The 13,334-nt window shown below is 40.1% G+C and overlaps 1 protein-coding gene across 4 annotated transcripts in view; it reads right to left on the reverse strand.

The window, feature by feature from the left end:
* Window positions 1-13,334, reverse strand: part of ADAMTS3 (ADAM metallopeptidase with thrombospondin type 1 motif 3) — a 252,350-nt gene that overhangs the window by 228,270 nt on the left and 10,746 nt on the right. For 3 of the 4 annotated variants that reach the window (XM_032400522.1, XM_032400523.1, XM_032400524.1), the window contains exon 3: window positions 2,746-3,152. The exons of the other annotated variant lie outside the window; for it this stretch is intronic. In XM_032400522.1, coding sequence (XP_032256413.1) covers window positions 2,746-3,152 — 407 coding nt within the window. The remainder of the gene's footprint in view (window positions 1-2,745; window positions 3,153-13,334) is intronic. 4 annotated transcript variants of the gene reach the window in all.

Here is a 13,334-nt window from a genome sequence, read left to right on the forward strand (position 1 = left end):
TGCAACAGCTTTGAAGGACACATGGAGAAAGTCAGATCACGGGAATACCATTGAAAACTGATGTAACCAAAAGGATTCGACTTCCCATCCAGGTAAAGCTTCAGTGACGCTGTCTTCCATATCAGGAGACTTAACTATATACTTGCTGGGCAGGTATTTTTCCATTGGTATCTTTAGGCCAAATGGGGCTGTACTTTCTACTAGACCCACTTGGATTTGATTATAGTCCCAGAGTCTCCCAGGGCAATGGCTTGATAGCCCATCAGGTTAATCCTCAGGCATCTATGTTATCTCAGTATCCCTGCTTCCCTTTCTGAGGCCAAGAAGGTTAAGCCTGAATCCCTATATAGCCAGTTAAAGGGAAAAGGGGTTTAGGAATCAGCAAATCAGCCAAGTTTATTTACATTCCCTTCAGTTAAACTTCCTGCTTCATCTCTGCTAAGGACTTAACCCATCCAATGCAATTCTACAATTCTAAGAACTTGTTCCCAACTTAATGAAGTAGTCCTGCTGTTATCCCTCTGGTTTGTTGATTCGCTCCCCATAACCCTGCTTGCTGTTCTTCCTGCCATCATCTTCACTTTTCCCTGGCACATGGCTACTGTGAACTGGAAACTCTAGAAAAGGCTTCATTCCGCCTACCCACAGAGTCAGCACTGCCTTCTCTAGAGGCCAGACCCACCCTTTTCCTGGTTCTAGCTGAAGGCCTAGGCCAATTATCTCTGGTTTAAAACTCTGTCCTATTCATATCTCCGGAACATATTTCCCTTAACTACAATTTTTCAAGTTAAACGTGATTCTAACATATATATGTATATATACATATGCCAGATATTTTGACATTTAAATTTCATGACAAATTTAACATCTTTGAGCTGCATGAGGATGGTAACCACTATTCCTTCCACCATTTCACAGTGCCTAGAATAGCACTTGGTTCATCACCAGCTCCTATAAATATTGTTTAATTAATTAATTAATGGACCAAAGATTGGAACAAATGAGTACTTTCAGTGTGCAGTGTGTATAGTACACACACACACTCAATATCAATTTACACATGATGCTAACACCATCTTAAAAATGAGAAATTAAAGAATCCTAATAATTAACATTCATTCAGACTTTACATCTATTTTCTTCTTCTTTATAACAACTTGTTATGGCCCCAGATTTCTCATATCTATGATTCAATAATTTGACATATATGGTAAGAAAAATATTGGTTGCTAAGTCAGATATAAAAATCACTGTGATGATGCATTAAAGTAAGTTCCTTGCCTTTTACCTTCCTTAAACTGATTTTCAAGCCAATATCCCACATTTCAAATCTTAACTGAGAAGGTAAACATACATAATTTTTTACGCTATAAAACTAAAAAATAACACTGAATTAAGTTTTATATTCAATGTATTTTACTTAAAAGTATTACAAAATAGTACCTTTTGTATGATTGTGTTCTTTTCTATCTTAGTAGTTACTGAATCACACTTTCTCAATGAATACTTTGAACTTCATCTTCTAGAAAGTACTTTCTTTTTTATTTCCTATTCAATGACTTAATTAATTCACATCTATTCAACCTTTGTAGAGAATGAGAATTCAAGCGATTCCTTATGTCTTCAAACCCCAGAATACGGTCTAGCACCAAATGCAAATGTACAGATCCTAATCTAATGCAGTCCCACTTGAACACTTGGACCTGCTACATGTCCTCTGCTCAGTTTTCTGCACTGGCTCTTAAAACCCTACAGAACATCAAGAGGCAGGACAAGACTGCAAAAATAAAGTCTGAAACAATGACCTCACCAGCATTTGGTAAAACATATGTATCATACCTCCTCTGGGTTGGGCCTATGCATAGAGAGAACAACAGCAAAAACTTCATGGTATTGTTGGAGGACCAGCTAAGGTAGAATAATTATAAACAGGAACATAAGGAATATTTTGAGAACTCCCAGAAGAGTGGCAAAACAAAGGGAATAGCTCTGAACTCCCAAGAAACAGCAGCCTGGCAACCCTAGAAAGAAAAATGGTTGCTTTTTTGAACAAAGTCAACTGTGGATGGAGGAGGTATAAACATTGACACACTTTCCAAATAACATCTGGAGTAATGAAACAAAAATATTTCACATCGGCAGAGTGTGTAGAGAAAGGTCAGTTACTATTGGGCCTCATCAACAAAGCTGAAGAGCAACATACGGGTATTTTAGTTGAAAATAAAGAAAAACCTGACTCAAAGCCATGATGCAGAGATAGCTACATCTCATGTTTGTAAAGTAATGTGATTTGAACAAATTCTGACAAAGGATCTGCTCATTTCCCATTTTAGCATTCTGTGGGGAAGCGAAAGAATGCATTCAAAATACTTTAAGAAGATATCCAAAGTTTCCACATAAGAAGTGAAATGCTATCATTTTGGAGGAATCTACATTTCTTCAGAAAATTTTCAGAATGCTTTGAAAGAAATAAGGAAATAAGACTCCCCAATGTAACACAAGTGAAAATGTAAGCAAAAAATGCTAAAATAGGTATCTTTTGCTTCTCGGAATAATGCTGTCTTTGTGGCAAAATGAAGCCAAAGCACACATCTTTGACTATAAAATGCTTTCTCAAGCTCCTTCCTGAACTTAAAATATAAGAGTAAGGCTTCCTTTCCACCTCTACCTTCCCAACCATGCTGGAGCCATGCTGCACACCCACACACCTGCAAACACATACACACAAAAGGGAATAAGTCTTACCAGACCGTCACAGTTGCTAATGGCAACAGAGGTTCCTGGAATGTCCATGATGTCACCAACATAAGCACAGTTAGTCTGCAAAGGCTCTGTTTTCCAGATTCTTTCTGAAGCATTTCCTGCTTGATGATCATTAATGGGGTCAGTTATATTCTCAGGCACCAGAGATGTCTCGTGCCATTCCACAACAGCCCCAGGAGCTACTAGCTGAGTGTTGGGCCTTAGTCGCAGATGAAAATCTCTTCCAAATGCTGTGATGTTAAAGAACAATTGCTCAGAGCTGGAAGACACGTCCCTCGGTGACCTCCTTTTGTGATTTGCAGAAAGAATATGGGAGAGATAGTGTCCTTCAAAATTTGTGCTGACTGGAGTCACCAGCTCATACTCACTCTGTCTCTTTATTGGTAAATCTGTGGGGTGAAAAATAGAATTGTAGAACCCTGTGTGACAAGAGAACACAGGAGGACATAGCATAGGCATAAAGTGCCCCACCTCACAAGGCTCTACCTCAACTTGCATAATAAATATATTCCTGAACCATCTCATTAAGAATGAAATTTTGAGAACTCGAATCATTTCTCAAGTACACTTAGATAACTCTGGGTTCAATGAATCATTTTCTTTTTAAAAAATGTACTACAATGTGAATATTCGTATCTCATTTATACGTTTGAGGATATAAATATAATAAGTTTCCATAAATGATATCTGGTTTGCTTATCATCAAGACATGCTCCCAATTCATTTATTATTGGCATAACTGACACCTGCTACAAATTTTTAACAAAGTTGCTATTATGTAGAAGAAATTTTTTTTTATTGTTTAATTTCTTCCCTGTAAATATCCTAGAATTTATACTAATTATAATAGCTACTTTATGTTGCATTTACCGTTGGCCTGTAATTTTATACATTGTAGTTTATGGTGCTGTAGTTTATATATAATTTTTCCATCATAACAAACCTAACAATCACATTTCATGGGTGAGGAAACTGAGATTCAGGAAGTATGTGCTCAAGGTCAAGTAACTGTGAAGCTCAGATAGGAATCCAAGTCATACTCCAAAGCCCATACACTCATTCTGTTCCACTGAGTTGTGCCCCATAAATCACAGAACATTTTCAGAGAACGAGGAGAATAGGTTAAAAAAAAAATAGAAATCATAATCTATAAATTAAATATGCAGATGCTGGTCAGTTAAGAGCAAATGGCATTGTCATTTTGCACCAAATTCCGTACATGGGACAGATACTTATTTTAATATGAATGTCTATTTGGAGTCCACCTTATATCACGGTGGCCAGCTGCAGGTTAAACTCAATTTCACAATTAATTCCCCTCATTTAGCCAAATGTATTATGTCTGCTAAAATGCAAACACGCTGGGGAAAGATAACTCATTGAATAAACCATTTATCCCTTATTAAAAATGATTTGGAAGCAAGACAGTGGATCCTGGAAAAGAACATGAGGACAAGGATGAGAAAAGAAGACAAGCAAAATCTGATAACAGAAATTAAAAAGTCCCCCACCTTCATGATTCTAGCCTAAGACTAGTCCCACAGTATGTCAAAGTACCCTGAAAAAAATTCTATGATCCATGAATACTTCTCCCCTAGAGCAATTACATGGATGTCATCCAATAAATGAAAGTGTTAAGACTCATAACTGAACTATAACCTATGATCTTAAAGTAACCTTATAGAATATGTTCACTCTTTTCCTGCTTTTTAAATACTTCACACAGTGTATAAAGTACCAGAAGACAAATGAAGGCATTTTACAACTTGGAAATTCTTTGAGTGCATGTTTGTTATCATTATGCCATTTAGAATGGCCAATGAATTTAAACAAAATACCCTTCTTTATTAAATGCACAGATCAAATAACACTGCTGTAAATATTTACTAGGCAGGAGTGAGGACTGTCGCATCACATAGTGAAGTGAAGCCCGCCTCCAGCCCTGGGACGCGCAGCAACGGCATGATCCCCACTTTGTGGTTTCTCTGGACCATCGTCAAAGACCCACACTAGGCATCAGCGTAAGCACAGATGCAAAGATGTAGTCTCTCTTACAGCCAAATCCCTGGGGAATACTTTTAGTAACTTCTGGCTTATAGAAAGAACTCAAAATTTTAGGGAATGAACTTGAGTGTCGCAGGAGCAGAGTGATGGAGGGGAAGGCTTCCACAGTAAGGGATGAATCAGGCTCTTGGATGTGGACTGACAAAGCCTATCCCCAATTAAGTATAAATTCCTTAAGGACAAGAAACCCCCCCCATTCAGCTTGGTATTTCCAATACTATCTAATACAAGATTTTGTACACGCCAAGATCTCTTGTCAGTAGGATCTGTTTAACATGTATTAAGTTAGTAATGCAGGTAACCAGAGAACCTTTGCTTTGTCTATGCTGTTATACACTAACTTACAAGACATACTACCTAAAAAAAAAAAAAAAAAAAAAAAAAGACATACTACCTGAGGTCCAAGGGCATCTGCCTGCACCAGTAATCCCACTTATAACTCTTTCTCTATTCATTTACTGTTTCAAGTGAAGGAGATTTCCCATCTCCGCTGAAGGAAATTCACACAACCAAAGTCTAGACAATATACTGATGCCTGGATTAAGTGACTAGAGAACTAGAAAATTTAGGAAGAATGCAAGGAGGCTCCTCCACACCCAGGAGGACACCCAGGGCCTCATGCTTACAGCAAACCATGCATCCTAGATTCTCTGGGACAGTTCCATTTTTCCACTGTCAGACAGTATGTTCTGCATTTTTATTCAAAATAAAGAAGGCATATTTCTATAGAGCTTTGTCTTCTCTGATGCTAAATAATAAATCATTCCTAAAATGTACACATAAGACACATTGCTGAAATTAAACCCAGAATGTAATTTTCCAGTTGGGAATTATTATAACCAAGGGAAAAGATGCACTTAGTAACCCATCAGGCTACCATCCCCCTGGACAATAGTTAGCAGAACTGACAAAGGAGCTACCAGGTCACCTGCCATCTATTGGCAAGATAAATACTGGGCACTGTGCTTTGTGTTCAAGAATATACCATCTCTATGGCGCCTAGGTGGCTCAATTGGTTAAGTGTCTGAGTCAGCTCAGGTATGATCCCAGGGTCCTGGGATCGAGCCCCACGGTGGGCTCCCTGCTTAGTGGGGAGCCTGCTTCTCCCTCTCCCTCTGCTGCTCCCCCTGCTTGTGTTCTCTCACTCTCTCTCTGTCAAATAAATAAATGAATATTTTTTTTTAAAAAAAGAATATACCATCTCTAATTCTCACAGCAATCACAGCAGGTGGGTGTTATTATCCCTAGTTTATAAATGAAAAAGCAGGCCTAGGAGGCCTGACACATTGCAAGCAAGAAGCCAAAGGAAAAATTCAATTTTGATCATTTTGACACTGAAGACCATGCTCCTATGCTCTTATTCACTTCAGAATAGATGGAACATCTTGCTGTCGATTTCTAATTTAAGATCTGACTTATAAAGGAAAACTACCACAAGAATGACGACGTTCTGTCTACCTGCAACCAGCCAACCAATTTTTCCTCCAGTGTAGTTTCAAAAATTTCTGTAAAAGGCTCTTAAATTCTCGGTCTTCGGGAGGGAAAAAAAAGGGGAGGGGGATGGTGGGGAAAGCTCAAAGCTATCAAAAGTATTTTCATCTCAGATTACAAGCATACAGGCAAATCAAATTATATCCAGTGTTAACTTACTGTATTCAGAAATTACACACCTCACAGGCCCAAATCCTTCCACAAAGCAGTACAGCCTATGGATAAGGAAGGAACTACACTGTCAGAAGGCACCAAGTTAAGTCAGCGCATGACCCTGAACAAATTCTTTGGTTTCTCTTAGGCTCAGTGTCCTCAACTGTTAACTGGAGGCTAGTAATATTTCCAGCTCATAGGTCTAGTGAGAGCTTTAAACGAGATTACGCAGAGGATGCAATAAATATGAGCTATTGAACACTTAAATGTAAGTTAGCTACTCATTAAAATATTGCCCATGTGTGGTTTTAAGATGTGAAACTATACACTTGTCAGCAGAGATGGCTGAAGGGCCACGGCAATTGGTATATAAAGGTCTTTGTGGGCCATAAATTCTACAAGCACAAATGGCCAGAGCCACCGTAAAGCCACACTGTGGTCACTAAGTCACCTGAACAGGACTCAAAAGCAGTGAGCCTTCCACAACTGACTGGCATCTAGGCATGCATGGTCCATTTTCCTCCAGCTAATACAGAGATGTTGTCTGTGATCTTACCAAGGAGCAAACCACCCCCCCCCTTGTGCACCAACCCCTAACCCCTCTCACCTTTGCAGGAACAGTTTTTGCACCTGTCCTCTCCTCTTTCTCAATCAGTCTCCCCACATCACTAGATCATTCCCATCAACAAATAAATAAGCAGCCGTCTTATCTCCCCCCTTTAATAAAAACCCTCTTTATGCCACATCCTGCTCTAGCTAATATCCCAGCATTTCACTACCCTTTATACCCCCTCAGTGGTCTCAGCCTGGCACTGAGAATTCTCACATCTCAAGGTCACTATGATTGCTTTCCTCTGGGATCTCCCTCCTTAATTCCTTCAGGTTTGTGCTTTAATGTGACCCTGTCTCAGTGAGGTGTGTCCTGACCAGTATCCATCTCATCACTCTCCATCCCCTTTCCCCATAAAACTTGTCACTCACTCTCTGACATACCATAAATTGTATTTACATTTACTTATTGTTTCTCCCACTAGCATATAAGCTCCACGAGGGCACAGATTTTATGTTCTCTTTACTACTGTTTCCCAGTGCCTAAAATAGAACCTGAAATCACTCAATAAATACCTGTGAATGAATGAATGGATGAGAGCAGTTTGAGCCTGAGGGTGTATCTAGAATTAAAATGCACCATCTTTTCCCCAAATAGCAAGTTATCCCCAAGCGATCAATGACAGCCAACTACACAAGTTGTCATATACCTCTACAACCAGAATTTTGCTTGCAAATGTTATTTCTACTTCTCACGGCTCTTACTGACCAGTAAATCAAACATTTCGTAGTATCCAGGTCTTGTATTTAAGCTACTAAGAACCAGAAAGTGGATGTAGTCATTAAAACAGATCTCCTGGAATGCAGACACAGTGCCCCTCATACTTAGAAGCAAGCAGCAGGAAATCAGCCCCACTCTGCAATCCCTTTAGATACTCACAGAATATCTATACAGGTCAAAAATAAAAAAGACCTTGAAAATCATCTAATCTTTGCCTCTTTCTTACAATGAAAGCATCTCAAGTAGGTGATTTCCTTTTAAGTTAGAGATGGAGTGCCTTTAACCTGCTCCTGCTCTCTGTGAAAAGAAATTTTTCTCTGACTCTCCTGGGCCGCTCCATCTCTTAGCTCACCCTTCTCCCGGTAATGAAGAGTGATGTCTGTGATTTGTAAGCCTGGGAAAAATAAGAAGTTCACAAAGCTCAGAGCCTCCCTCCTCACTCTTCTTCTGGGAAGGATCCTGATAAGGAGCACACGTTGTCTCCCACGTCATGGGGGCAAGCCCTGTCCTAGCCCAGCAGGGCCTGACACACGCCGGCTGGGCACTTCCCATCAAAGGGAGAGCCTCTTGTTACCCTGGCCTTGTTCGTAAAAGATATTTTTACTACATCTTTATATCTGCTATTTCTAACTTGTTAACTCAAGCAAGTGAGAGGGGTATGTTTTCATTCAGGATCTCCTCAGAAACTCAAACTACCTTTAAGAAAAAGTATTGTATCTTCAGTGGATGACTAAATTATAACACTGACAATTCTCCTTGTCAGAGAATTCTCTAAAGTCCTCATTTGAGAGTTTAACTTAATGCCTTCTTCCTCCTCAGGCTGAATCAAAGAGACACATTCCTCTGTGTGTGTGTGTGTGTGTGTGTGAGAGAGAGAGAGAGCTGTGTATACATCTGTATACACACATACACACACTAATATTAAACATAACCTACATCAAAGTATTTGAGGAGGGGCGCCTGGGTGGCTCAGTAGCTAAGCGTCTGCCTTCGGCTCAGGTCGTGATCCCAGGGTCCTGGGATCGAGCCCCGCATCGGGCTCCCTGCTCCGCGGGAAGCCTGCTTCTCCCTCTCCCACTCCCCCTGCTTGTGTTCCCTCTCTCGCTCTGCCTCTCTCTCTGTCAAATAAATAAAATAAATAAATAAATAAATAAGTATTTGAGGAGGCCATGTTCTATGTTTCCACATACTTCAAGACCTTTTGGATGATCCAACTTTTCGTTTTAATGTCAACCACCTTAGAATTTTCTCAGTTTCAAAATTGTAACCATTTCTGAGACTTTGGGCCCTTTTCCACATGTCCGTGTACTGCACATAACAGACCCTCAGTAAATACAGGTTCAAGGAAAAAGACGGACTTGCTTCACACTGAAACTTGAACATGGCAGTTCTCTGCCTAGAATAATGTGTCATACCTTCTCTTCACCCCTAAAATATCTAAACCAAACTTCTCATTTTCACCCTAAATATTCAGCTTGCCTTCCTGACTTCACTGTTTATGTTCATGATGTGCTGATTCTCCCAAAGCTCCAGCTTAGAAAACTGATTTTATATCCACTTTTCCCCCCATTTAATATCATTCAAGTCCTACTGTTTTCTCCTTAGAAATCGCTGTCAAACTAATCCCATTTCTTCCAATTGCTTCAAGTCCTTGTCACCACACACTGTAAACCGCGAGGTGCCAAGTCCAAACTCCCCAACATAATTTCTCACAGCCAAATATTGTATAAATTGTACCAAAATATTATCTGAATTACTGCCAGGAAAACTGTTTTAAAGTCCCATATGTAAAATGCCTAAATTCTGCCACTTACTACCTTTGTGATTTTGGTCACTTAAGACTTCCATGTCAGTTCGCATCTGTAAAATGAGGGTAATAGTATTTTATTCATAGCCTTGTAAAAACTAACTGGCCTAATCCAAAGTGTTTAGGACACTATTTGGCACATATGAAGGGCTCAATAAATGTTAGGTATTAATATTACTGGATTACTCTCTCTGAACAGTTTCAATGGCTCATCATTACTTCAAAGATAAAATAGTTTCAGAAAACTGATCACTTTTTTTCCATGTTAGACATGAAAATTGCTTTAAAGACCTCTACTAATCAAATCCTCTCACTTCACAAATAAGGAACTGAAACTCGCAGACTGGGTAACTGAACCCAAAAGTGAACTGTCATTTAAGGCCCTATGCACTCCGTCCCTAACCTCTTTGCCACATCTTCTCCCATATTGGCCTACTGAAACATTCTATTGGGCCTAGACCCAACTTAATCACGCCTGTCCTCAAAGTCCTACTCCACCATTCGCCCCCAGGGAAAGGACTGCTCCTTTCTCTCCATCCATACAAATCCAACCTGGCCTACAGGGCCTACCTCAAGTCCCATCTCTCCCAAGAAACCTTCCCTGCTCTCTTGTCCGGAGTATAGACCTCCTGGTCTAGGCTTCTTAGATCTCATCATCACACATTATCTGTATAAAAGTTCTAAAAATCTGTATGGGAGAAAAATTATATGCTTACGTCTTGTCCTTTCAGAGATTTTAGGCTCTTTGGGATGGAGGTGTGGTATCTTAACTATGTTTAAATGTCCCCAGCATACAGCAATCTTTGGGGGGAAAAAAATCAATGGTAATTTTTGGAAGTGGGGATTCTTGAGAAGGAGTGCTTTCACAGTATACCACTGTGGCCCATGCTCTGGCATCATCTTAATTCCCTCATGCATTCAGTCTCAGAAGCTCACAACTGAGGACGGGCAGCTTGGTATCCATCTAATATGTTGTGCAATGATATCCACATGTCTCCTAGAGGTTACTAGATGTCCCCAGTATGTTACAAAGACCACACTATAGAACAGTAAGAGAACAGAAGTGTTCAGTAGTATAATCAACATTACTTAGACCTCAAGTGACTACAGTACAAAGCTCACACATATTATAGTAATCTTTAGTTGATCTAATGAAGCCCAAAGCTACTCCTGGCATACAAAATATTGGAATACTTGTGATTGATGCAATATGGCTTGAGTTCCCAAGCAAGGAAGGGAGAAGGTGGGGTAAGACGGTTGATTACCGAAGGTCTGGAGTGGAAAGTACCGCGTTTAAATTCTGATTTCAAGCTGATGTGCATTTTGGCCTCTGCAAGCAAATTATCAAAATTAAGGCTCAGACAGGTTGCCTGTAAAATAATGGGCTCAAACAAGGTAAGGCACATAAAAGACTTAGTCCAGCTAGTAACAATGTAATAAAAGAAAAATTAGCTGAGGTTATCATCACCGTGACCATACCCATCCAGCTGAGCTACAGAAGATGGAAGTGGGCTTCCGAGTCCTTCCACATCCCAGCACCTCTCAGGCCTCTCCCATCTCCACTCCCGCCCCAGCCTGGTGTTTCTGATATGGGTAGAAGGGATCCTCAGCTCCATGTTAACGGAGGGCCTGAAGTCCAGGCTAGCCCTAACAACCCATACTCTGTTACCTCGCCCAGACACTGGGATCCTCTCCCAAGAACTGGTTGATGATTATCAAGAGGCAGTTCACACAGGCAACTTCCTTTTTCAGGTACAAATTCTCAGTATGCAACAATCTGGCCACAAGAAGGAAATCGAATAAGCTTTTTCAAGATCTGCTAAAGAAGCCGCTCCAACAACAACATTCCCAAATCCTTCGCTGAGGGTCAGAGAATGACTTTCATCAGAAATGACAGGAGCCAGCTGCTCTAGGAAAAATGTGAGCAGGGTGATGAGTGGACCTTAAAGAGGACACCAAGCGCTGAAGGGCTTCCCAAGGCCGTAAACACAAACGGAGAAGGGGACGCATCTTCACTGAAAGGCAATTAAAAGTTAGTTGTGACACTTGCTGAACTCCTGAGCAGAGCCAAGGTCTTTTTCCCCTCACTTCATCTCCTCTAGGCTCTTATCACCACAAGGCAGAGAACCTCTTTGAAGTCTTTTATTTTAATTGCAAACCTACTTTCACAGTCAAAGATTTTTCAACAAGCTATTGGAGAAAAAAGAGAAAGCTTTTTTTTTCCTTTTACTCATTAAGAAAGAACAAATCGTCGTGAACTTAAAAATTCTTCTCATTTTTTTAAATCTGGCTTTTTCATAAATATTTGTTGAATTGCACAATGTTTACGTTAGAGAGAGTCACTTAGGAAAGAACAGCACATTCTTTAGTGTTCCAGAACATGAAATCAGGTAAGAGAAGATCTTTCAAGGAAAAAAAAAAAAAAAAGAAGAAGAAGAAGAAAAATGTCCAAGCATTTTCTTGGTTTGCTACATCTCAAAATGATCAAATAATTAATAACAGAATAACAAGTAGAGAAGATATATATATATATATATATATATATATATATATATATTTTTTTTTTTTTTACATGAGTCCCCGATGCCAAAATGTTAACATTCCAATTTTAGTTTTTAAAGAAGCACATCTAATGGTTATATTTATCATCCCTGGAAGTTTTACAGATTCAAGAGCTATATTAAACATTCTATAAATTAATATTTCTCATATACCTCACAATTTTTTGATGGATAATACTTTTTTTTTTTTTTTAAAGATTTTATTTATTTGACAGAGAGAGACACAGCGAGAGCAGGAACACAAGCAGGGGGAGTGGGAGAGGGAGAAGCAGGCTTCCCGCTGAGCAGGGAGCCCGATGTGGGACTCGATCCCGGGACTCCGGGATCATGACCTGAGCCGAAGGCAGACGCTTAACGACTGAGCCACCCAGGCGCCCTGATGGATAATACTTTTAAAGACTAATATTGAGCCTAGAATTTAAAGCCAGGAAAAATAAGCATTTGTCCCCCTGGGCCAAAGGCTGAGGAAAATATGACAGGCAAGAAATGCAAACAGCATTTTTAAAAGTCTTCACTGAAACTTACTTGTGGTGATTACATTTTCCAAATCTACAATAGTCTGGTTCACAGTATGACAAAAGTATGAGAAATGGGGACAGTGCGCTGGGCCACTGTATTAGCTTTCTATTACTGCTGTAACAAATTGCCACAAACTTGGCGACTTAAAACAATATATATGTATTACCCTACAGTTCTGGAGGTCAGAAGTCTGAAATAGGTCACAGGGGTCTAAAATCAAGGTGTTGGCAGGGCTGCATTTCTTCAAGAAGCTCTGGGAATAATCTGTTTCCTTGACTTTCCGAACTTCCGGAGGCCACAGGTGTTCCCTGGCTCCTAGGTCCCTGGCTCCTAGGTCCCTGCCTTTATCTTCAAAGCCAGAAACATCAGACCAAGTCCTTTCTTATGCTGCCATCTCCCTAGTTTTGCCTTTTTGTCTCCCTCTTCTATTTATGAGGACCGACCTTGGAAAATCTGGGCTAATCTACCTATTTAAAGGCCAACCGATTAGCAACCTTAATTCCATCGGCAAACTTAACTCCTCTCAGCCATGTAACATCACATACTCATGAGCTCCAGGGATTCCGATGTAGACACCCCTGGGGGGCCATTAGTCTACCTACCACAGCTGCCAGTTCCCATGCAGTGTGCTGGGAAGCCCTCAGGC

The sequence above is a fragment of the Phoca vitulina genome, unplaced genomic scaffold (assembly GCF_004348235.1).
Source record: "Phoca vitulina isolate PV1807 unplaced genomic scaffold, GSC_HSeal_1.0 scaffold3, whole genome shotgun sequence".
Classification (NCBI taxonomy): Eukaryota; Metazoa; Chordata; class Mammalia; order Carnivora; family Phocidae; genus Phoca; species Phoca vitulina.